The 27,064-nt window shown below is 31.1% G+C and overlaps 2 protein-coding genes across 2 annotated transcripts; one reads left to right on the top strand and one right to left on the bottom strand.

The window, feature by feature from the left end:
- Positions 1-1,159: 1,159 nt before the first annotated feature.
- LOC7483517 (ras-related protein RHN1) lies at positions 1,160-4,459 on the top strand. The gene is made up of 7 exons (XM_002303249.4): positions 1,160-1,539; positions 1,685-1,762; positions 1,884-2,051; positions 3,243-3,291; positions 3,556-3,629; positions 3,828-3,921; positions 4,186-4,459. The coding sequence occupies exons 1-7, from the start codon at positions 1,501-1,503 to the stop codon at positions 4,284-4,286; spliced, it is 603 nt and encodes a 200-aa protein (XP_002303285.1). The 5' UTR covers positions 1,160-1,500; the 3' UTR covers positions 4,287-4,459.
- Positions 4,460-4,808: 349 nt separating this feature from the next.
- Positions 4,809-12,349, bottom strand: LOC7483518 (protein ROLLING AND ERECT LEAF 2). Its single transcript, XM_024597518.2, has 4 exons — positions 11,175-12,349; positions 10,772-10,947; positions 9,022-9,245; positions 4,809-5,793 (listed from the first exon to the last, which is right to left on the bottom strand). Exons 1-4 carry the CDS (start codon positions 12,073-12,075, stop codon positions 4,998-5,000), a joined length of 2,097 nt encoding a protein of 698 aa, XP_024453286.2. The 5' UTR covers positions 12,076-12,349; the 3' UTR covers positions 4,809-4,997.
- Between the last annotated feature and the right edge of the window lie 14,715 nt (positions 12,350-27,064).

Below are 27,064 nucleotides of genomic sequence, written 5' to 3'. Positions count from 1 at the left end.
ATAAAATAAAAATATTCATTTGACTTGGGTCGGGTTAAGAGTCAAAATTTAAAATCAAAACATTGAAGGTCTAACCTTAAATATAATGAAACTTTAAATTGAAGGGTAAAATTAAAAAGAAAAATAAAATTAACAAAAGAATCCAAAACAAAAAATTAAAAACAAAAGAATGAGGATCAAGTTTGAAAAAGTAAAAAAACCAAGATTATATATTCAAGAATGAAATTGTAAAAAAATAATTGATAAATGGGTTAAGAATCATAATTTGAAATCAAAACATTAAGAGCATAACTTTAAATATCATCAAAATCTTAATTGAATGGTAAAATTAAAAAGAAAAAATAAATTCACAAAACAATCCAAATTAAAAATAAAAATCAAGAGAATGATGACCAAACTTGAAGAAATAAAAAATCAAAATTATGGATCAAATGATAAAATTAAAAACAAATTAAGATTTGATAAAAGAGTTAAAAATCAAATTTAGAAATCAAAACATTAAGGGTCATATATGAAATGTCATAAAATAAAACAACGATAATGGCCAGCATGGAATTCAATATGGAGGAGTGAGAGAAAAGAAAAAGAAAACAAAGGGGCGGTCGAAGCCCAACCATCATAAAAACACCACATGCGCTGTCCCATGTGGAAGAGAGTGTGACTTCAAACACCATGACGAAAACCGGTGTTCTTTCACCAAACAACGACTCACCGCAGCTTAAAAAGTACAGAGCTACCCCACACACTACGCACGCACTAGCAACTTGTTTATTTAATATTTTTAAAAAATAAAAAAAATCTAAATCCCCTCAAACCTAACTTAATAATAATATAAAAACCTATAGGCAAAAACATCCCTTAAGCAAATTTTAGAAATTTTGATTTTAAGGTTAATTTAGTAATTTCAGCATTTAAAAATATAAAAAACTGAGAACCGTTTAAAATAATTAAATGAAAAGAATTTTCAAAGATAATTAAATAATTTAACTATATTGTTAAAATATGAGATTACTAAAATAGTAATTTTACTATGCAAAATGCTGCACCGACCTCCTTTAGTTTTATATATAAATATAATATATAATAGGTATCTTTCCTTAAAATATATGGCGTAAATTAATGGAATTCGTTTCCAAATGACAAGTACAGCAAATTAAACTAGTCTCATGGCTACGACTCTGCAAGACATCATGCTTCTGCTATGAGCTGGTCTGGGCTGTGCCTAATAATGTTGTGCCTGGCACAGAAGAGAGAGAGGGAAATAGTAAATGGAACAACTACCAGTCAAAGCTAAACATGTAGACTGTTTTGGAACAAACCTACCATTCTTGTTGTTGTCTGTCTTAAAAGTTCATTGATAAATCAGACAGTTGTTGCTTCTTCTTTTTTTTCTTTTGGACTGCATATTACCATCTCTAGGCTAGCTAGAACTAGTAAGATAGAAGGTGAAATCTGGTCTTGGGTTTTAGAGATTGATCACATTAAGCGTACGTATGTCCAATGGCAAGACCTGGCAACAAGATCATTCAAGCTAAGCTGGTCGGTATAACCTAAAAAATGTCTTATGACCCTTTTATCTTCTCAATTTGATAACCGATTCACTTCTTAATGATTCTCCTGATTGACCCTTTCTCTCTACTGATCTTGGTGATAGTACAATATTTACTAGCTTGATTTTTTTTAGGTGCTTCTGGGGGATATGGGAACTGGGAAAACCAGTTTGGTATTAAGGTTTGTAAAGGGCCAGTTCTTCGATCACCAGGTAATTAATTCTTAAAACGTTCGTCTGATGTTTTCTTCAACATGATCTTTTTTCAGATTGCCAATTGATTTTGTGTTTGCTCTTAGTTGATGGGATATTGTGCCTCTCTATCTATGTTCAGGAACCAACAATAGGAGCGGCTTTTTTTACACAGATATTATCATTAACTGAAGCAACTGTGAAGTTTGATATTTGGGATACAGCAGGGCAAGAAAGATACCACAGCTTGGCTCCTATGTACTATCGCGGTGCAGCAGCAGCTGTTATTGTGTATGATATTTCCAGCATGGTAAGCATCTCTTAAACTCTTGGGGTTTGTACTTGGTAATTTGCTTCTTGTAGTAATAATTATTGTCATTTTGCCTTGCTGAGGGTGGTGCTGTTGAGCCTCAATAGCTCCACTACCGCATTGAATTTGATAAAAAAAATTTCGTTTTCTGATTAATGAAACTTTCATTAATCAAAATCATCTAAGCAGAATCTGCTACGAGTTTGTACAGTTTACATACAAAGAGTATTTGGGATTAAGAACTTGTTGCAGAAGCTTAGTCTTATAAAGTCTCAACTGGACTAATCTAAGAATATCATTCACAATAGCACAGGTCTCAGCTTCCTTCTCCCCCATGAACTCTTCTATTTCTCTCCTTCCAAACATAGTAAATGTAGGAGCACCAAAATATCTAGGCAAAACTAAAGTGACACATTTTTTTCTGCAGAGAAGAGATAGCCCAAGCCAATTCTGTTTGCCAATCTCCCACTAGCTTTTGAACACCACTTTTCTGCAAAATACACTGCCAAGTTCCTTTTGTAATGCTGTAGGAGAAATAAGTGATTTCTGTCTACTGAAGCTTGCTTGTATAGAGTATACATGGCATCGATGCTTCTTCCCCATTGTTCCTGCCTGACTTTTGTTGATAGCCTGTTTAGAATAGAAAGTCAGGCAATAAAGCTGCATCTAGGAAGATGTACTTGTCCAAAAATGAGTTCATGCCAAGCAACAATGCTGCCCTTATTTCTTCCATGCACCTTTGCATGAAATTACCCCATCAGAAGAGCCTTTCCAAGTAATACAGTCTTCAATGCCATGCCTCGAGGTAGATAGTTCCATAAATAGAACCTTGAAAACTAATCACAGCAGCATCTGACCTTAATGAGGCCAAATCCAACTATCATTTTGAATACGCCAGATACCTTGGCATTTGAAGGGAGACCAGTTCCATTTAAAATTTCATGTCCATATTCTTTAATTAAAGCTCCATGCGGGTGCTATATGTGCCACCACAAAAATATTAGCTTGCCTTTCCCAATAGTACGTTCAACATAATCCCACGTCAACCCCATGTTTTAACATCTTCCGCCAATTCTAAATACAATCACTAGGAATATTCAAACTCCATGGACTCCTGTTTTAATACTACTTTGATTTGTTTGATACTCACTTTCAGTAACACTCTTGATATGCGTTGATGTTTTGCTTCAGGATACATTTGTTAGGGCCAAAAGGTGGGTTCAAGAGCTGCAAAGACAAGGTAAGGCTATCAGTTTAAAGCCTTCAGCAAAGTATGTTTAAGTGCACACAGAAAACTATGTTTCTTCCCTTTCATTGGCTCATTGAGGCTCTGTATCAAATAAAACCTGAACCTCATTTTTGTTTCTGCTTGTATCCTGTACCGATGCTTTGTGATCTCTATGCAGCATATCAAAGGTTCATAAGCACAGTTGCTTGTAGGGTGATCATTTTGCTATATTTTATCCATGATTTACAACTTTTTCCCGCATATTACTATTTCCAGGAAATCCTAAGATGGTTATGGCATTAGTAGCAAATAAATTGGATTTGGACTCGAAGAGAGAGGTGCAGAATGAGGTATCTGCAGAAAAAACTTCTGTTTACGGCATCACCTAAATAATAGTTACAGGTTTCATAGTATAGAACTCTATTTTATGTTGATACGCTAAGGCATCAACATCCATTTCTGATCTAAAGACTTCAAGTTGATTTGTACATGAGAAAATTCATACATTCATCATTTCTTCTATTTTTCTTTCTCTATTATAATTACAGGACGGTGAGCAATTCTCTCAAGAGAATGGGATGTTCTTCATGGAAACATCTGCAAAAACTGCACAAAATATTAACGAGCTTTTCTATGAAATAGGTAATTATATTTGTTTATCGCAAGAGAGAGCTATGATCCCATTAAACTGGCAAAATGAAGGCAATAAATTATCTTCATATCTGACATGACTTAGTTGATTTTCCTCCATCAATAATCACACCTCGGATACATATTCAACACAGCAGGAATGTAAACTATTTATTACGGGACATCTGCATTTTGCATCTACCTTCCTTTGTGCTTGTTTTCAAAACGTTGATTTAAGATTCTCAGAAGGTTCATTCTATTTTCTACCATTTGCAGCTAAGAGATTGGCAAAGGCTTACCCTTCAAAGTCTACTGGGGTGAATCTGAATGATGAAACCGAAAGTAGGACAAGAAATCTATTCTGTTGCTCTGGTTAACATCCCTCATCAAAGAGTCCTCCTTAAGCAATTACTGCAAGCCCGGAAGGGATTTGAAAAAAATTCTTGATAGTTCACAACTTTCTGTTTCAGTATTTGTACATAAGCTCTTCAAGTTGTAAGGAAGGATATATTATTTGTTTATAAAATTCAACTTGAGCTGTTTCAAGGCATTATAGGTATGGAACTTCATCTTTCTAGTTTTGAAATGTGGGCAAGGAATGGCAGCAGAAAAGGGAAAACTCATAGATACCAAGACAGTTTGTACTTAAATGAACATTCCCAATCCAAGGAACAACTTGCATTATTCCATCAGATACAACTTTTGCAATAGCTAGTACACAGATAATCTGACTCTAGGTTACGATGTTTTGCTCACGAGTCAACTAGACTTCTTCCATTATCATGCCATGCTGGCTAGCAGAATTTCTTGGGCCTACTGTAAGATAAATATTCAACATCATAAACGCATGCCATCCATGTTCGTAACAGTAAGGAACTATTAAGTAATAACAACTCAAGTTGAAACTCAACAAATTTATGAATGCATTCATGATTTTCGGGGCTTGTTCAATGCAAAATTCCAGTACAACTATTGATTATACAACAAATAATACAAGCAATATATGGATACTGTACTTTCTTTGGGTATTCATTTGCAAGGTATACAAGAAAGTGTACAAAAGCATTAAATCCTATATTATAAACACACTAGTTTGCATTACCGCAATATGCCTGTGATATGGACCTCAAGTTCTTGTACATTTCTGAACATGCATGAGCAACCTCAGACATGGCCCTGAAGAGCTCAGGCAAGCGAGTTTTAAGGCTTGCCATAGATTTCTCCCTCACCTGAAGGCACTGCTTCCGATAGGCTTCTTCCTCCTCTTTCAAGCGGTTCTTCACTGCATCCACAACAGACTGTCTCTCTGCAATAGCATCATTATGAGAATTGTCTTCTGTCCTTTCAGGATCCAATTCATCAGGTGTTCTCTGCTGCATATATTTACGCCACCAGTCTTCATATTTCCTCATCTTCTGGGAAAGTTCTTTTCTTGTTTCCTCACATTTCTCTTTCAACTTCATCTCTTCTTCTTGATGCTGCAGGATTGTATGAATTACAGCAGCAAAATTATTTATAGCAGTTCTTGCAACCTCATCAGGAAGTTTGTCCAAAAAATCATGCCAAGCAATAAGAAGGGGCTGGATGGGAGGGTTCCGAACTCTTGGTGGAGAAGAAACTTTTTCCTTCAAGTTGCTCTCTATGGGAATGAGGTTCAGCTTTAGCCAACTGTTCAGGGACTTTATGTACGCTTTCTGATTATCTATAAGTTTACAAAACTGTGACTGCCACTCTTGCACAACAACCAATAGCTGAAAGGTACGATCATGGTGGTGCTCACTAGTTTCCTTGGAGGATTGTGAAATGTCCAAAAATCTCAGGGCATTTACAATCTTAGACTGGTCCTCGTGGTGAACTAGCATGGTTTTCCACATTGTGGCCATCCTGAAACCCATACGAGAGTTAATTTGTGGTTGAACAAAGTACGGATTTAGCATGGAAATTGCAGAAAATATTATCCAGGATTCAAGCTAAAACTGCCTTTTTCTTTTTCTATAGTTTTTTTTTAAGAAAAAAAAGTCAAAAGCATGCAACTCAATGTTTCATGCCTACAAGCACTATTAAATGATGCAAACATGGAAACAAGGGAAACAGAAATCAGCAGAAATGCAAAACTCAGTAGAAGTTAAACTATTGCCAGTACTATCACAGAGAGCACCAAGAGAGGGGGGATCTCAGTTTGCAGTACAGTTGAATAGAATAATATGACAACCAAGCTAAAGTTCAGTGCATCAAATGTTCAAACATCAGGCACGCCTATCAAATTGAAGGAACAATTCTACAGCACAAATATTCCTTCATGGTTCTTAGAGCTTCAAGCAATGCATTTGACAAAGACAACAGCAGGCAAGCCTGGCACATGAGGTGACAACAGGAAGGATACGCAATCAAAGAAATGCAGGTTGTCGTACCATGTCAGGTAACCATCCAAAAGCATTTACAGGTGGAAGGGACAAAACACCATATGAGACATTCCAAACTTCAATTAGTGAGTGAGTGTACCCAGAACAAGGAAGCATATATGGATTAGATAATGCAACATAAAAATGGCCAGAATGAGGAAAGAATGCACATGAAATCAATTTCAATATGATAAAAGAAGGTAAGTGAAGATCAACTTGAATTTCATTTTATAAAAGGCACAGCTCCAAAAAAGGGACAAGCTAACAAAAGAGAGGAGCAGTGAGTTTGAGTTGACATGTTTAGCAACCTTTGTAATCATGAACCATCTAAATCAATCACATCCATTCAGAGAACAACATGCAACGATTGTTGGGGGTGATCTAAGATGAAAAACATTCTAGAGTTCACCCTTTCATCCAACCTTCAGCCTGTCACAATAGTTTCTTACCTCTTCCCTTTGCTATTTATTTTAGGGAAAATTACCCTGACATCCTATAGTTTAGTTGTTTTTACACTTAGCCTCCATGTTTTCAACAATTACAGTTTACATCTTAAACTTTGCAGTACGTATAACAGTTTACATCCTAGACCATCCTATAATTTAGTCTATTTTATACTCACCAAGGATGTAAACAGTAATTTGTGAAAACAAGGAGGGTAAGTGTAAAAACGACTAAACTATAGGATAGTCATGGTAAATTTCCCTTTATTTTAACAATCGCTACCCTTCCCTACACTGCTGTCTACACTTTTTGTGTACCTTTTTTCATGACAAGTGCTAATTCATTTAACCAAGAACATTCATGAGGTAAAATATAGATATAAACTTATAATAATATAATTTTGCTGGAGAATGAAATAATAGAGGTTGTCGCTTCTTTTTTTGCAGTATTTTGACAATCTCTATATGATGGGGATTGAAGAAAAACTGCATTGAGAATTGGTATTTGATTATTTATGAGTTTTTTTTATTAATATGAATTTTTTTGTATAATTATACTAGATTTTTTGAAATTTCTTAGGAATATTATCATTTTACTGTTTATAGGTAAAGCAGAATTTATAAAAAAAAAAAATGAGTTATATTTCCTACTTAGTAGGTTTTCCAAATTTGCCTGCCTATTCGTGTAAGGATTTGGTCTTATATCTATTAGCTTTTGATGCTTATGAATGGCCACATAGCTACACATCCAAGCTATGTTATGATTTGCTTTGACTATCGAATCAACTGATTTTCTAGTGAACTGATACACTTGGGTTTGTGTTATTTTTGTTTATCCCAGGTTCTGCATCACCACATTTCAAGTTTTTGCCAATCAACAACTTTCCATTAACATCTATGCTCTTGCCTACAATTTTTGTGCAACTTTCCTACAACCTCCCTCCTCTCCTCTGAAACTTCTTTAGGAACTAAACTGCAATTTCCTACAGCAATTTAGGTGATTTCTAACATTCAGCAACCTTCACCCCATTTCTCTAAAAAGCCTTCAACAGCATTAGTGAGCCTAAAACCATCTAAACTAGCAAATTCACATGATGGAAAAGATATTGATTCACCTTTTGCGATTTTTGGTCAGACAGTATTTTAAAGGTACAGGTCATGCTACAATTTTGCCAAATACTCCCTCTTTCTGACTTCTCTTCTATCCTCTGAAATTGTAATTCAACTACTTTGCAACACTGGTCTTTTCTTTCACTTTTTTTTCAAAAATCACTTTCTTTCAATAATACCAGCATCTGTCTCGATAGGTTCTAATGGTGGATTGATCCAAAAGATATTAAAAGCAAGGACATTTATGTGAATGATAACATTTACTCATACTTGCAGCTCATACTTAGGTGGATAATGACATTTTAAATACTGTCTCTGTTATCTGCAAGACTGTTGCACCTAGTAATATCTCATACTCTTCTGTGGTATTTGATACAAACTTTTCTACAACCACTATTTGAAACTTCTTTCTATTAATAGTCACCCTTTGCTACAAAATTCTCCTCTTTTTCAAAATATGTTTTGATTGCAGGAAAAGCCATCCAAGCCACACACATCTATGTTGACATAACATTTAGGAGATCATATTTATGGTCACCTGCTCTATCCATCCTATACTTTCCAGCAACTCTGTTACTAATTACAGCAATTTCCTACAACCTTCACGCTCATACTTGTAACTTTACTGCAACTTCACATCTTTTGTGCTCTTTTCTGCTACTTCTTTTGTTAATATTTGCACACCCTACAACCTTCACTGTATCTTACAGAGAGAGAGAGGAGAGGGAGAGTGCATAATATTTTTCCATCATGGTACACAAATCTAGTCTTAGCCCTTCCAAGCACAGTGGCAAAGATGTTGCTAAGCTCTATGATGGTAACAATCACCTAAAATTTTATAAGCGAGTTTTCAGCATACCTCATCCTTAGCCAACTTGGAAGTGTAAGAACCAAAACATTCTTAATCATACAATTCCATGGAACCCCTGACATTTTGATTTGCCTTGAAACATTATTCATAAGGTTTAAATTATTATCATTCGTATGTCTTTAATTAGCACTGATTATTCAAAGAGCAATTAGAACAATAATTGAGGACATAAAATCCGAAGTATGCATCAGAATACTGTCTCATAAGAATTTCTACTTCAACAAATAAGATACTGTGCAGCTTTAACCATATAGATTCATTTTTCTTTTTCCAAAAAGCAACTTACCCATCAACAAGCTGAACAAGTTTTGGATATAATTGTTCATCACGTAAACGGTTTATCTCTGAAACTGTCGAATCCATTGATTGCATGTCTACAATGTATCTTGTATGCAGATGGCTTACAGCTGCTTTTAATTTCTCTATTGATTCAGTGTTTGTACCTCTTTTCTTCTGCTTATTCAATGAATTAACCTTCCTTTGATACTCGAACTTCATCAATTCACCTGCCTATCCAGCAGCAACCAAACTTCATGTCAGATTCATCTCATAAACCATGAAAGAAACAACAAAAAAAATAAAAAAAATGGAAACCAACAAGCTTAGTCAAAGCCCACAGGGAAAATCTTATCTCTAGCAAACTAATGCATTTAAGTTTTAATTAATGCTGACAACAAGTTTTCAACTCACAGCAAGTAAATGCGGTTTCATGTGGAGATAAAATTTAACCCACCAGCACACTTATTCCAGTTGGCATGAATGGGGTCAAAACAGGTACGCAGATTAAAATGCCAAACATATGATATAGGAAAATGACGATATCACTAATTAATTGTTGTTGTTCACAAATAACTTTGTTGGGCCCCTAGATCTACAACATAGTATGAAGTAGCTGCAGATTGGTACTCTACAAAAGGAAGAGAAAAAACAAAATCAGCTGTAGATCAACATATAGTTTCAAGTCTCAAGAGAAGCAGAACATGAACTATCATTCTGCAGTCTTCCACCACAAAACCAGAAAAATAACCAACTCCTTATAGTTTTAGAACTAAAGCAAAAACTGCTTGTTGATAGAAATTCTGAGAAATTGTAGATAGCAAATCATTTAATTTTATGGATAAGGTAAAAAAAACCCTGCTCTGCCATCAACTTCATCATTGATGACAATTAAAAAGTGCTGCATATTGTAAAGCAGAAGCTTTATGATTTAACTCAGCAAAAATAACATAGTCAACCAAACAACCAACAATTTCACTGTTTTATTGAGATTAGCTAAGCTCCATATGAGGGTAGTTCTGCTTCAATAAGGCTATGCATGTACAATAACAAGTCATTTTAATATTTTTTTTATGGGCTAAACATTACACTATAAACTAAAAGACATGGAGTTTTTACTGTTCAAAGTTATTGTTCATTCCACTATAACACCACTTAAAAAAACACTTTGGGTTGCTATAGTGTTTTTGCCCAAAAAATTCAATTTGATCCTTGAAGTTTTCATTTTTTATAATTCAAGACTAAACTTCATTTTTCTGTCATTTTGAAATTAAAGCTGAGGGAGGAGAGAGAAAGTTGGTGGAAAAGGCAGAGGAGAGAGAAACGCTTGGGTCGGCCACAAAAGGTTCAACCTTGGTACCAATGGGTGTGTCTTCAAGAGAGGGGTTCAATAGGGGTGGTTTGGCCCTCTAATCATGCCTGGAAAAGTATATCAGAACCCACAAAGTTTGTTTAGATTCAGTTTGATTTATACCATAAATGTATAAGCACAGTAGGGCCAAACAAACCTTTAATCTCACCTCTAGAAAATTATGACATGAATGAAATACATATCCTTCTAACCCTTGATTTTGTATCTACCACCTAGATGTTTATATTCATCTTGTAAGCTACTAAAGACATATACCAGAAGGAAGTAGCAGATATCATTGGCCAATTCAATAGGTTAAACAAAAGATGGCAAGAACCTCTGCAAAAATCCAAAACACACAAAAAGCTGCTTCATGTAAAATGAAATGAATATAAACATTGCATCATACCTTCACTTCATCATAAAGCTTCTTTTCCCAAGCCAGCATTTTATCCAGCACGGTTGCATGAGTTTCATGCTCTTCTCTGTCGAAATCATCCTTCCCATCATCAAGATTAGGAACACCTCTAAATGAGCGATTCCATGTAATTACACGCATCACTCTTGCAGAGTGATCAATATGTCCTATATAAGATACAAAACATTATTCTTTAAAATATCATGACATAATGGAATCATCCCATTGGTAAACAAACTATCCTACTACAAAAACATTTTTTTGTAAAATCATCACTGCAGATGTTGTGATATGTAATTTCATCATAAAAAACAATTCAACAAATGAAAAACAATCAAAACTCTGAAACAGTGAATGAACAGTAAAAGAAAAGAAAGAAACAGAGTCCAATTACCTCTATTGTCAGCAAAATTAGAGTGATAATGCAATCGCGTTGCCTCCAACATCTTAGAAACCTCATGGGCACTCTCAGATGCCTTCAAAAAATGATCATCAAGATCCTCGAATATCTTCATCAAGTTCATCCCTTTCACACCCCTCCTCCCTCCTTCCACCTTCCTACCCGCCTTCTTCTCCGGAGCCGGAACCGGAACTTCCACCGCCTTCTCCACCTTCTTCTCCACCACCATCGGTGGTGGCTCCACCCTCTCCTGAAACACTTTCCTCTGCACTTGTTCCTTATTCACCCTCACATCTTCCTCCATTTCGGTTGGTTCCGCCAAACTCGGTCCCGGAATGCTATCCACGGAGGGGAAGAAATAATCCCAGGTGGCATCTTGGTGATGGTGTTGCTGTTGATGGTGATTTTCTTGTACAGAAGTTACTCTGTTACTACTACTAATACTTCTCTTTCTCACTAATCTCTCACTATCATGAGCTTCAGATTCCGTCTCATCCTCTTCAATTATGGGCTCCTCAAGCGGCTTCAGCTCCGGTTTCTGAATCTTCATCTCCGGCATGCTCACAGCTCGCTGCAAAGGCTGGAAGTCCACGTGGTCAGGGGGGGGAGGAGGGGGGACGTCGGAAATAGGCGGAAAAGGAGCGGCGGGGGAGGAGGAGGGGGAGGAATGTTGGATGAGGATGGGTTCGGAGGAGGAGGAGGAGAGATGAGGGGGGATTTCGGCTTGGGCAAAATCGTTGAGGGCGGCACCAGTGTTCTTTAAGGAAATAGAGTAGGAAGAGTGGGCGGCGGCGAAGGCGTTGCGGGCGGAGACAGCTTCTTTCATGAACAGTTTTCTCTCTTTGCATCTCGATATTGCTTCTTCATTCTCGATCTTCGACTGATTACATCCCATTATTTGTTGGAATCGAATTAAAAGCAGAGTGGTCGGGTTTTGGTAACCGGGGGAGGAGAGGGAGGTGGTGTCGTTTCAGTAAGATTTACGATCAATCTTAGAGAAGGAAGTGAAAGGTGTGATTTGGTGGTAAGTGCGTAGGTAGTAAGCTGGTTAGGGGCAGGGGTCAACGGAACAAGAGAAATAGACAAGGAAGGAAGAACATGGCTTGGTGGGTAAATCAGTTTTTTCACATTCACCGGCGGTTGTGACATAGACATCGAATGGATCCCAGGAGTTTTTTGTTTTTGTTTTTTGTTTTTACGCAGGAAACCACCATTGTCTTTTTTTTATTTTATTTTTTTTCTTTTATGAGAAAAGTTAAAATGGATTTCTAAATTGACTATTTGAGTTTTTCTTTGAGAAACGCGTTTTGAGTTTTGAGTGTTAGATTTTCTTTCTTTTCTTACGAGGTTTCTTACAACTTGAATTAGGGGTGAAAAAAAAACTGAAAAACTAATTAAATCGAGAAAATCAGAAAAAAAATAATTGAAAAAACCGAATCGAAAAAAAAACCGATTAAACCGATTAAAATTTTGAAAAAACCGGCCGGTTTGGTTCGGTTTCGGTTTTATAAGCAAAAAACCGAAAAAACCGAACCGAACCGAAACCGGAAAAAAACCGAGCCAAACCGGTTTGAACCGTTTTTTCCCTAAAAAAATCGAACCGAAACCGGTCGGTTTGATCCAGTTTCGGTTTTTAAAAAAAAATTCGGTTTGGTTACTTTTTTTGATAAAAACAGAACCAAACCGAAAATGATCACCCCCAACTTGAATATAGTTTTGATCTTAATCATCTTTCATGTATGTTTTGAATTTTAAATTTTGAGGCTACATAGATTTTCATTAGATATATGTATTTGTGCCACGCTATAGGTCGTATTATTTTTTTATATATAAAATAATATTTAGATATCACAATTGCGTTCTAAATAAAAAATAAAAAATTACGACTTCGATCATAGATCCAATTAAATCAAATAAATTAGTTTTATTTTAATTAGATAATAATATCAAATAAACTAACTTAAAAAATATAATTACAATAGCATGAAGAAAAAAAACTTTTTAAAAGAAAAAAAACAATATAACTCAATTCTCATTAAATTAGGTTAAAACAAATAAAAGCAAATCGATATGAGTCGATCCAATCTAGAATGACAAACATAAAACCCAGGTAATAAAAATAGAGTATCCTAATATAAAATAAATAAAAACAAATCACAAAGTCTATTTTCCAACAAAGTAAATGTAGAACGATGGAGCTAGAAAAAAGAAAAACAAAACAAACATAAAATACCTGAAAAAATAAATCAAAACTAGGTAAAATAACCAAACCCATAACCCGAATCATGCTGATGGAATAACCTAAAAAAGCCAAAATAGGAAAAACTGTGAAGATTAATTTCAAAGAGAACCAGATTTTGAAGGACATAATTGAAAAAATATTAAGATTTTTTTTTATAAAAAAAAAGTGACTCCATAAAAAGGCCCGAGACAATCCTGTTAACTCACCAACTTGATAGGAAAAAAAAATCACAAAGTCCAGTTTGAAGAAAAAAAATCAATGTCAAGTGATGGAATAAAAAAAAAGTCCAAAAAAAATTAATGTCAACCCATATTAACTTTTCAAACTCATGATCCAAGTCATTAGACCGGAAACACTCCATCTTGAAAAACTATGAAGTCCAATTCCCAACCAATCAAATATTGAAGGATAAAATTGAAAAAAAATCAATTATACAAAAAAATAAAAAAATAGTAATTAAAAAAATAAAGATCATAATTGAAATAAAAACTAAATTTCACAGTCAAGTTATTATTTGAAGAATTTAATTAAGAAAAATTATCACTATCAAAGTTTAAAAAATTATAAAAAAATTATTTAAAATAGGAATAATTACCAAAAAAAAAACTCATAAGGTTTGCTCGTGATTTTCACTTTCTAGTTGTAGCTTGAAAATTACATTTTACATCATGAATTTACATGCGCACTAATATTTATTATCCTAAGAAAAAAGTCAATAAAAAATATTTGAGTATTTACATGTTTGTTATTATATTCATTTTAATGAATAAAAAACTTTGATGCCTTAAAATAACAAAATTAGCATTCTTAATGCGTAATAATAACAATATCATCTATAATTTTAACATAATACTTAATCAAGGCATGAAATCTCTTTCAAGCATTTCATCCAACAAAACATTTATAGGCAATAAACTATCTTAAAGGATTTTGAATCCACTGCCATCTGAATCCACTATTTCAGGGGGGAAATGGTCATTTCTTTTTTTATTTCATCAAGTTTTTTTTTTTATCACTAAACTTTATTCTTTTTCAAATCCATCATTCCATACTATGCTTGTAATATTTTATTTGGTGATATTTTCTTCTCTTTGTATTTTCCTGAGAATTCAAGATTTTATAAAATTTCTAGATTGAATTAGAGTCCAATTCAATTAAATAAGATTTAATTTTATGGTATTAAAAATAATTAAAATAAAAATGACCGAGTATGTATGTATTTATAAACAAAATAACTCTTTCCAAATCACGCAAAAAGTTATTTTTTGTCAAGAAATTCTCCATTCAATCATTTTCTTACCCCTTTAGTTTTTAGAATTTTATGTTTAGATTCTAAACTTTATTTTTTAAAAAGATTTAGTCTCTTTGTTTTGAGAAATGAGAGAAAAAAATCATTGAAAAATAATAAATGAAAAAAAAGTAGTTAGTTGGTCACATTCTAGCAATAAAAAAACAGTATTTAATGTTATTTGATTCTTTTTTATAAAAAAAGCGTCTTTAACGTATTTTTAAACTTTCATCTCAAGGGAAAAAAGTAGACCGAGTATTAGGAAATTGTTTTTTATTCTATTTAGTTATAGGTTTTTTGACCAATTTAAGGGGCTTTTGAGATTTGAAATGGCTATATTAAAGTTCTTAGTGTGTTTCTTAGATGATTTCATTTGAGAAAAAATGATTGGAAAATGAGTTTTTGAGGTCCAAAACAGCAAACATCAACTTTCAAAGCACCTTTGATGGCTAGAATTTATACTAGTAGACTCTATGTCGTCTGCTTTAATTTTCTAAAATAAATAGGATGGATGACGCGTTATCATCATAATAAAAGGAAAAAAAAAAGAGAAGAAAAGCAAGTCAAGCATGGCCTGGTCTAGTAGGCCCACTCATTTCTAGGTTTTTATATATTGGGTCAAACACGCTAGTCGATCTAGGCACCTAGCCTTGTTTTAAATAACCCTTTAATAAAATATTTATTTGTTAATAATTTAAATTATATTAGTTCTTACAAATATCTATTTTAATTATAAAAGAATTGGATAAAAATATATTTTAAAAACTACCTTTGGACATCACTGGTAAATATCTAGTTTTATCTCTATGGTTTTAGAGCATTTAAACATTTCACTTTTGCTTTTATATATCTAACATGTATAGTATAGTTTCTCTTGGAAAGACTTAAAAACCCTAAAAACAAAATGCTAAAACAAAATTGGGCTATGTAGTGTTTAATGGTAATATTTGAACTTTTGGAAATTAAAAGGTTAAAATTGAGAAATTTTAAACTATAGAATAAAAGTGTATCATGAATTTAGGCAAAAATGAATTTTTCCCTAACACTAAACAAAGATAAATTTATTTTGAATTAAAATTAATTCATTTCACATACAAATTTTGGAATTAGTTTCTATTTTTATTTTGGATTACAAATCCAGAGATTTTAAAATCTAATTTTATCTCTATGGTTTTAGAGTATTTAAACATTTCACCTTTTCCTTATAATGGCATGCTCTTATTATTTTCCATTTACATATTTAATACTGTCATATTTTCGAGACTTCTAATAATCACTGTTATTAAAAACCTTTTGTAATCATCCGCATCAAACCGTTTGAGTTAATTCAACATGTCAACACTTAGAGCGTACGGTGTGGTTGCGGGTGCTTTTTAAATAATTTTTCGTGCTAAAATATATGTCAATGATGTTTTTTTATTTTTTAAAAATTATTTTTGACATCAGCACATCAAAACGATCCAAAACGTACAAACCATATTAAATTTTAGCCCAAAAAAAAATTTTCAAATTTTTTGGCAACGCAGGTTGAACCGCGTTTCCAAACACTGCCTTAATTTCCTTTGCAATCTTTCTTTTTTTTTTTTTTGAATTAATTGGTCTAAACAAACATCCTGGAAACATAACAAAGAAAAATCCACCTAGGAAACACTGTAAAGAATGACTTTATGCAGCTGTGCTTGTGCTTTCAGAATCAAACTTAGTTGTATTCTTCTTGGAGGGAAGACTTTTTCCAAATAATTAATGGTCAAGGCAAGTCTAATATTCCAATTAGGACCGTTGATTATGGCTACTTTTCCTTTTCCTTTTCCTTTTCCTTTTCCTTTTTCTTTTTCTTTTTTCAGTCCAAGCGAACACCAATCCAGAGTGCTACCGTTATGTCTAAGATAGAGTGAGGGAAATGGTACACTTAGGAAAGCACTACTAGCACGCGTGAGCTGGATCAAATTAAAATTATTTTAAAAAGATATTAATTAAAAACAATCAAAATTAAAAAAAGAGAAAGAATGATGTAGAATTCAAACTCCATTGGTCGCATGTTTAATTTATGAATAGCCTATTGTTTTTTAATTTTTTAATATGAGATAACTATATTATATTTTATATTTTATATTTTATAACCTATATCCATATGTATTTTTTTTTAATTTTTTGATGTGAAATAACTATATATGACTACATCCAGATAGATTATTAATTAATTTTTTGATGTGAGATAAATATATTATATTTCACATTTCTTTTTTATAATCTATATCATCATGAATTGTTTCTTAACTTTTTAACGTTAGGTAATTATACTACATTTTATATATATAGCTTATATCTACATATATTGTTTCAAAGCCTTTTCATGTGAGATAATAAAACATCAAACATATTTTTTTATTATTTTCTCAGATTAAGCCGAGTCAATACATATGATCCCAGATCTAACTTTTTAATCGAGTCAATTCTAAACCGTATTTAATAACTATATACCTCCAATATTGAATGAATTTGTAACATTTTATTTGAAAAAAATCTTACACATAAATATGAGTCTGAAATCGAGTCACCTATAAGATTCTCAATTAAAGTCTGAATACACACACACGGAAAGTAGTAATTATATACACATATGTAGCTATATAAAGTAGTAATCATCCACCAATAAATTAATCAAAGACATAATTTTTTTGGTTAATCTTAATTTACATAAGTATCATATCTTTGAAAGTATAATATCATCACTATTTATTGGTGGATGATTCACCATATTATTTTATTATTTTTTGTAAGAATATTATTTGTAATCAAATTTACGTAAAATGATATTTATTTTATTTTATTTTGTAATCAAAGGGTAAGACTTTGTCATTTTCTTACTTATTTCCTTTCTATTTTTAGAGATTAATTCAAAGTTCATAAAAATTAACTTTTAAAAAATTGCAAAACTTGATTATATTGGGGGGTAATTTTACTAAAAAAAATAAATCATATTAGATAGTAAAGAATTAATTAAAGTTCTCATTGGAAAATAAAAAAAATGTTGATGTCCTAAAAAAATAGATGGTAGTTTATGTACTTTTTTTAGACGAAATCGAAGTTGATTACCAAAAACAAGTCAAAGGACACATCATCAAATATTCTTAAGCTCAAATGTGTCTTTTTAGGCATTTTCAAGGTAAAAAAAATATCTAATCCAAACTCGTCTCATTATATGAAATCATTTGACATAAAAATTTGATTGCTTTGGTGGTTAGAATCATCTTAAACAACAACTTTCTTTCTCTATACCGGAATCAAGCGAGTCTCTCTCTTTCCTTCCAACATAAAAGAACTAAAAATGAGGAAAATAAAGTTTAGCACTATCAAAGAACTAATTCAACCAAAAAACTTAAGCTGTTAGGTAAGGTCTCAAGATATGATTTATATTATTCTCTAACACACCCCTTAAAGGCTTTCAACTTGCACAGACCCACATTACCTTGTGCTTCATTTTTATCAAATAAATAGGAAAGGTGAGATTCGAATTTGTGACCGCTTGGTCATCAAGGCTCCGATACAATGTCAAAGAACCAATTCAACCTATAAACTTAAGCTGTTACATAAAGTCCCAAGATATGATTTATATTAGGTACAAAAATTGAGTTTTTGAAAAATAAAGGGACCAATTATATAAGAACTTAAGAAGATGGAGGACTAAAATGAACTTTTTAAATAAATTTCAAAGCTACCACATATTTTACCTGAGTTTGTCACTTCAATCTTCTTTCTTTCAATTCAACTCTCTCTCCTAAAAAAACATAATTGAGTGTTAATTTGGGCTCAATTATGCAACATAAAAGTTCAAGGATCAAAATTAAAAAATTGTTATTCCAATCCATGGTGATTTGTGAGATGATAAACAGTAATTAATGCATAGTGAAAATAAGAGCTCTTTTAATATATAGTTAATCTTTTATAAAATATATAGAAATAGTTGGTACAAAGAGGACCCTTGGCATTTCTATTCTAAAAGGATAGAAAATCATTTTAAAATTGTTCTAAAGACAACTTTATTTTTAATTTTTTATCTTCATCCTATAACCAAACATGTTTTTGTCTCTGTTATATATGTTTTTTTTTTATCTTAATACACCAACTAAACATAGCCTAAGTTATGTGTGGCTTTTTTTTTTCTATTTATAAAAAAAATAATTTAATTCATTTAATTCCTTAAAAATAAAACCAAGTTAAATTTTAGTGAAGTCTTGGTAACTTCATATCGTTTTAGAAAAAATCTACCTATCAAACTATCATTTTGGAGCATAGTTGCCAAACCTGGCCCCGGATCTAACCTCGAAAAAAGGTTAGGTTACTAGGTTGTCAGGTCAACTTGCGAGTCATCGAATCAACCCTATTTGTGTCCAAAAAAATGTTGTTTAATTTTTTAATTCATTGGTTTTGACCTTATATGGTTTGGATTATTTTTTACTGGATATGGTTTGACCAAATCAACCGGGTCACGAGGTACCATTCAAGTCGCTTCAAGTTTGACTAGGTCAATATCAAAACCAATTCAATTTAAATCTGGATAGGATTAGGTTCAAAGTCACGATTTTACTAGGTTACCCTATCATGCTGGATCGAGTTTAATAATTACACTTTGAGGGGACCATGTCGCAGTGTATATTATTAAAAAGAACCTAAAAGGCATTGTGGTTTTATTATTCATTGCATTCGCTACAAATACTAATGTATTATGAATTGCTACAGTGCATCCACAACATATAAGTTATTGTTGACGTGCAAAAATACAATTTGGTACCTTAGTTTTTTTATTTTTTATACTTAGTTGTAGTTTTAGACATTTATATTTCGGTCTCAAATTTTATTTTTCACAATTTTATCCTTCAATGTTGAGAGAGAAGAGAAAGTTATTGAAAAAAGGGAGGATAAAGTTTTTGAATGGTCGTATTTCGATGATAAAAAAGCCAATTTTGGTATCGATGGGTTTATCTTAAACATAAATATGTAATAGAGGTGGTTTGGATCTCTAATTATGCTAGGAAAGTAGATAAGAACTTATAAAGATTTTTTAAAAAAAAAGTTTCTAGACCAATTGAATAGTGTTTTGGGATGTAAATGGAGTTATTGAGGTTACTATGATATGTTTAGGTGAAAATGACTTGGAAATTCAAGAAAAAAAATATTAATTTCCATCTATAAATTCTCCATCCAATCATTTTTTATCCCTTTAGTTTTTAGAATTTTATGTTAAGGTCTTAATTTTTTTTTATGTTTTAGTTCCTTAGTTTTGAGAAACGAGAGAGAAAATCACTGGGAAATGAGGAAGGAGAGAGAAAGTGGTTAGTTGACCACATTTTTCCCTTTTTCTTTTAGTTCCATTGAGGTGTTTTTGAACTTCATCTCACTGAAAAAAATAGATAGGGTATTAGAAAATTATTTCTTATTCGATTTAATCTTCTAGTTTTTTGACCAATTTAAGGGTGTCTTGAGGTTTGAAATGGGTTTATTAAAGTTTTTAGCGTGTTTCTCAGGTGTTTTTAGGTGAAAAAAAAATGGTTGAAAAATGAGTTTTGAGGTCCAAAACGTAAGTCAAACCCCAACTTTCCAAGCACCTTCAATGACAAGAATCTATACCGGTAGACAATGTGTTGTTTGCTTTGTTTTCTAAAAAAAGGGGCGTGTAACATGTCATCTCCCTATTAAAAGAAAAAAAGGGGGAAGGTCAAACGCGGGGGCTTGGCCTTACAGGTTTGGCTAGTTAACCCAGGTTGGCTCGAGTAATTTTTTTTGTTATTTTTTAATTGTTTTAATTTCATCTTTTAACATTGAATTCATTGGGGATTGCGCTTCATAATTTGTTTTATTTTATTTTCTATAAGGTTATCTTAATCTCATGATTCGAGTCGCTAGTTAATAAGTTAACCCGGGTTAAATGGAGTCTTTTTTTGTCCTATTTTTAATTGATTTTTTTTAATTTTATCATTTAACATTAAGTTGATTGTGAATTGAACTTCGTAATTTATTTTGATTTACTTTTTATGGGGTCATCATGGTCTCATGATTTGGATCGTGGATTTAGCAGGTTAACCAAATTGGCCTGGGTCAATCTAATATATTGTCATCTTGATATGTTTTTAAGAAAAATGTGTATGAAATTTTTTTTGAGTCAAATTATATTTTTAGTAGTTGTTCGGATTGTTTTTGGACTCGCCAGATTCACTGAAGTCATATCGGGTCAACCTCCACACAATTTAGATCTTTTTATACTAGAAAACAAGTTATCAATGACTGAATATTTTTTTATATTAAAAAAAATTGATTCGACCCACAGTATAGCGCAAGCCAATGATATAATATTTTATAAATAAGATTTGATATTTTTATGTTTATAAATGCAAATTTATTTTATAATTATATATGGAACTAATATGCACAATATTTTAAGAAAATATACATGAATATTCAATGAGAATAATATATATATATATATATATATATATATATATATATATATATTTTATTGTTAATATTTTTTTTATTTTCTTGAATTAATTATTATTTTATTTTTATTGCAGTCACATAAAAAAAATCAAGATCTGTTTTAGTATTTCTTTGTTAAAAATTAATTCACCGGTCTTTATAAGTTTTTATATAAAAAAACTAGATTTTTAATAAAACAATATTTTTCATTAAAATAAAAGTGAATAAATGAATGACAAAAATAAAGTTACGTGAGGTCCTAATATATGATTTATATTAGGTACCAAAATTGAGTTTTTGAAAAATAAAAGGACCAATTATGTAAGATCTTAAAAAGATAGGGGACTAAAATGAACTTTTTAAACAAATTTCAAAGCTACCACCTATTTTACTTGAGTTTGTCACTTCAATTCTCTTTCTTTTAATTCAATCCTCCCTCCTAAAAAATCACAATTGAGTGCTAATTTGGGCTTAAAAGAACTCAATTATGCAACGTAAAAGTTCAAGGATCAAAATTAAATTTTTAAAAAAATTATTGTTCAATCCACGGTGATTTGTGAGATAATAAACAGTAATTAATGTACAGTTAAAGTAGGAGCTTTTTTAATATATAGTTAATCTTCTATAAAATATATATAGAATATGTGATACAGAAAGGACCCTTATCATTTTTATTCTAAAAGGATAAAAAATTATTTTAAAATTGTTCTAAAGATAAATTTATTTTTAATTTTTTGTCTTCATCCTATAACCAAACATGTTTTTGTCTCTTTATATATGTCTATTTAGTCTTAATACACCAACTAAACATAGCCTAAGTTATGTGTGGCTTTTTTTTTCTTTTTACAAAAAAAATAATTTTATTCATTTAATTCCATCATAAAAGTAAAACCAAGTTAAATTTTAGTGAAGTCTTGGTAACTTCATATCATTTTAGAAAAAAATCAACCTATCAGACTATCATTTTGGAGCGTAGTTGCCAAAACTAACCCTGGATCTAACCTAGAAAAAAGGTTGGGTTACTAGGTTGTCAAGTCAACTTGCGAGTCATCGAATCAACCCTATTTGTGTCCAAAACAATGTTGTTTAATTTTTTAATTCATTGGTTTTGACCTTATATGTTTTGGATCATTTTTTTACTGGATCTGGTTTGACTAAATCAACTAGGTCACCAGTCTACCATTCAGGTCACTTCAAGTTTGGTTAGGTCAATATCAAAACTAATTCAATTTAAATTTGGATAGGATTAGGTTCAAAGTCACAAGTTTATTAGGTTAACCTGTCGTGCTGGATCGGGTTTAATAATTATGCTTTGAGGTGACCATGTTGCAGTGCATATTATTAAAAAGAAGCTAAAAGGCATTGTGGTTTTATTGTTCATTGTATTCGCTACAGATACTAATGTACTGTGAATTGCTATAGTGCATCCATAACATATAAGTTATTGTTCCTAAGATGTGCAAAAATACAATTTGGTCCCTTCGTTTTTTGATTTTTTATACTTGATCCTTGTAGTTTTAGATATTTATATTTCGGTCTCAAACTTTATTTTTCACAATTTTTTCCTTCATTGTTAAGAGAGAAGAGAAAGTTATTGAAAGGGGGGAGGATAAAGTTTTTGATTGGTCGTATTTCGATGATAAAAAAGTCAATCTTGGTATCGATGGGTTTATCTTAAACATAAATATTCAATAAAGGTGGTTTGGATCTCTAATTATGCTAGGAAAGTAGATAAGAACTTATAAAGATTTTTTTAGAAAAAGTTTCTAGACTAATTGAATAGTGTTTTGGGATTTAAATAGAGTTATTGAGGTTACTATGATATGTTTAGGTGAAAATGACTTGGAAATTCAAGAAAAAAAATATTAATTTCCATCTATCAATTCTCCATCCAATCATTTTTTATCTTTTTAGTTTTTAGAATTTTATGTTAAGGTCTTAATTATTATTTTTATGTTTTAGTTCCTTAGTTTTGAGAAACAAGAGAGATAATCTCTAGGAAATAAGGAAGGATAGAGAAAGTGGTTGTTTTACAACATTTTAACAATAAAAAAAATCAATCTTGATGTCATTAAGTTCTTTTTCATGAGGAGAGTGCCATTGAAGTGTCTTTGAACTTCATCTCCTGAAAAAAATAGATATGGTATTAGAAAATTATTTCTTATTCGATTTAATCTTCTAGTTTTTTGACCGATTTAAGGGTGTCTTGAGGTTTGAAATGAGTTTATTAAGATTTTTAGTATGTTTCTTAGGTGTTTTTCAGGTGAAACAATGATTGAAAAATGAGTTTTGAGGTCCAAAACATCGAACCCCAACTTTCCAAGCACCTTCAATGACAAGAATCTATACCGGTAGACGATGTGTTGTTTGCTTTGTTTTCTAAAAAAAGGTGTGCGTAACATGTCATCTCCCTATTAAAAGAAAAAAAAAAAAAAGGAAGGTCAAGCGTGGGGGCTTGGCCTTGCAAGTTTTGTTGGTTAACTCAAGTTGACTCATGTCATTTTTTTGTTATTTTTTTTAATTTTATCATTCAACATTGGATTGATTGGAAATTGAGTTTCATAATTTTTTTTAGTTTGTTTTCTATAAAATTATCTTTGTCTCAAGATTCAAGTCGCGAGTTAATAAGTTAACCTAGGTTAAAAGGGATTTTTTTTGGGTCCTATTTTTAATTGAATATTTTTTTTAATTTTATCATTCAACATTGAGTTGATTGTGAATTGAAATTCATAATTTGTTTTGATTTACTTTCTATGGGGTCATCATAGTCTCATGATTTGGATCGTGGATTTAGTAGATTCACCCAAGTTCACCTGGATCAATCTAAAATGTTGTCATCTCGATATTCTTTTAAGAAAAATATAGATTAAATTTTTTAAGTCAAATTATATTTTTAGTAGTCATTCGGGTTGTTTTTGGACTCGACAGATTGATTGGAGTCATATCGGGTCAACCTCCACACAATTTAGATTTTTTTTATACTAGAAAACAAGTTAGCAATGCTTAAATATTTTTTTATTTTATAAAAAATGATTCGACCCAAAATGTAGCGCAGGCCAATGATCTAGTATTTTCTAAATAAGATTTGAGATTTCTATGGTTATTAATGCAAATTTAATTTATAATTATATTACATGAATATTCAATGAAAATAAAATATATTTTTTATATTTTATTGTTAATATTTTTTATATTTTATTGAATTAATTATTCTTTTATTTTTATTGTTGTAACATAAAAAAATCAAGATTTGTTTTAGTATTTCTTTGTTAAAAATTGATTCATCGATTATTATAAGTTTTTATATAAAAACAAATATTTTAATAAAACAATATTTTTCATTAAAAAAAGTGAATAAATGAATGAAAAAAATAAATTTTTAGCTTAAAAGAAAATACATCCTTTTCTTCTAAATTTAAATAATTTGAATTCTCATTTGAATCGCTTTACTATTGATAAAAAGAAATTCATGAATTCATCAAATAAAAAAATTAAATAAAAAGAGAATTTCAGCTCAAAAAATACATTCTTATTCTAGAATTTAAATTATTAAAATGATTTTTTATATTCTTTTAAACATCACAAAATAAAATAGAAATTAATATTGAAAAAAAAACTATTTAAGTTTCATTTATAATATACTTATATCAAAAATAATTTTTAAAAATTAAAAATAATATTATTTTAATATATTTTTAATAAAAAATATTTTAAAAAATAATTATAATCAAACTTCCAAAACAAGCGTGAGCCGCACTTGGATTATTTTGATTTATTTCTATTTTGATGTAGACATACACGCTTGACCTCATAGCCTGGGCCGATGTTGATGTAGAATATTATTGGAGGAGAACAGTGCTGAGTGCTGACAGCCGATCCTTTGTTCAGCGTTGTCTTGTCCTTTGTGCAGTTTTTGTTTAAAGTGGGTGCCTGGGAACGACCAGTCAGCTCTTGGATTTCCATATTTATTATTAGTTCCTCGCACTAGAAGGGTTCTGAACATTCTGGCTTCTAATGGCTTGTCAGAGCTGATAATACATTTTGGCCAGAAAACAGCTAATGGAAAGAGGAGGACAGAGGGGGGAGAGATCCGCAATTAATTCTGTGTGAGGAAACCCTCACCTCGAGGAAGCCCTATATTTAAATGGAGTGATAGCTTCAACACCCTGAGGAATTTTATTATAATTACGATGGTTGGTTGGTTGGTTTCCTAAAAAGTAATTTTAAAAAAAAATTAAATTATGAAAAAGTAAATTAGTTTTTTATATTTAATAATATCATAAAAAATAAGATAACAATGTTTTATTATATTATAAAAAATAAATTAAAAAATAACTTATTAATATTTTATTTTTTATTTTTTAAAAAGTTTACCTCACATATATAGAATATTAAATATAAATATTTAATTACTTCCAATAAAAGAATGAGATCTAAAAGTATAATGATTAATTTTTTAAATATAATATTATAGATATATAACCTTGTGAAATATTTTTTTTAAAAAACCTATTAATATTTTTTTCATTTGTAAACGCTCAAAATAATTTTTTAGCAGTATTAAGAAAGTCAAATTAGTTAATGATATTAAGTAAGAGTTAGATATTTGGGTTTTTTTGGTATGAATATTTTTTTTAGAGATAAATAGATACAAAAATATTTTGATGGATTTTTTGGATAAAGATTGTTTATTTTTTAAAAGGGTATGAACAATTATCCCTTTAATATATATCAATTAAGCATTAGAAAATAAATATAAACATCTTACATCAAACATTGTCATGCATAAATATTAAGCTCTAATGTCATACACATACATATTAGTTCAAATTAACAATCATAAACATACTAGATCAAATAAAACAAGTAAATATACTTGTCAAATAACAAGCATAGACTTTTTTATTATAGTAAAATCATCTTAGCAATCAGGACTGTAGTGGTGTTGGTTCACAAAATTTTGAACCCTACTTTTCCTCAAATTAACATTTCTTGTCATAAATGCTTTTGCCAACATTTCATTTAGGATCAAGTGATCAAAAATATCACCAAGAGTGATCTCCTCAAAACCTTTAATTTTCATCACTTCTGTATATAGCTCATTAACATCAAGTTGATTTTTGCTTAGGCTTGCAAATGCTTCATCCCCAATCTTTTTAGATAATTTTTCAACACCATCATCTTCATACATTCAATTTTTCTTTCTATGTTGCCTCTTTTGTACACTAGAGAAAGACGTCTCTTTACCTTTTGAAATTTCTTCATATTCCCTTTTATTTTCAATTGAAATAGATTGCACTTCAGTGTTCTCTTCTAGGTTGATATCAACATATGATTTGATATAATTTCCGGTTGCCATGTCTTTTCCAACAACAATTGTCATTGCTTCATACATATCAAGTTTTTTGTTGAGATATTTATCACGATTAGGACGTGCCTGTTCATAAAGATTAGAATATGCAATTTTTAGTTCCTTGTATAAAGTTTTGGAAACAAAAGTAAATGTAAAAATTACAAAGAATATACTATTTATCATACCTTTACTTCTTCATCATATACATCTTTCAAAACCATAATCATCTTTAAACAATCATCTCAACCAAAGCTACTTTTATTTTTAAGTTTGGTTATTATTCCTCATTTTTTTTTTCACAGTTTTGAGATGATTGTCCACATGCTTAGGCTTGCATTGCACGTTGAATTTTTGACTAATTTCTGTAGCCACCTTAACAAAAGATTCTGCTTTAAAGGTGGAAGAAGACTTGTTTTATTTAAGTGTCTTCTCGACTAATATCTCAAGTATAATATGTGAGACATAGGCTTAGACCACATGAAGTGCATTTTTCATTCTTGTTGGTACTCATTTCTACAAAAAAAAAA

Source organism: Populus trichocarpa, chromosome 3 (genome assembly GCF_000002775.5).
Source record: "Populus trichocarpa isolate Nisqually-1 chromosome 3, P.trichocarpa_v4.1, whole genome shotgun sequence".
NCBI lineage: Eukaryota > Viridiplantae > Streptophyta > Magnoliopsida > Malpighiales > Salicaceae > Populus > Populus trichocarpa.
Note: the sequence above shows the minus strand (reverse complement) of the source record. Positions and strands in the feature narration are given on the sequence as shown.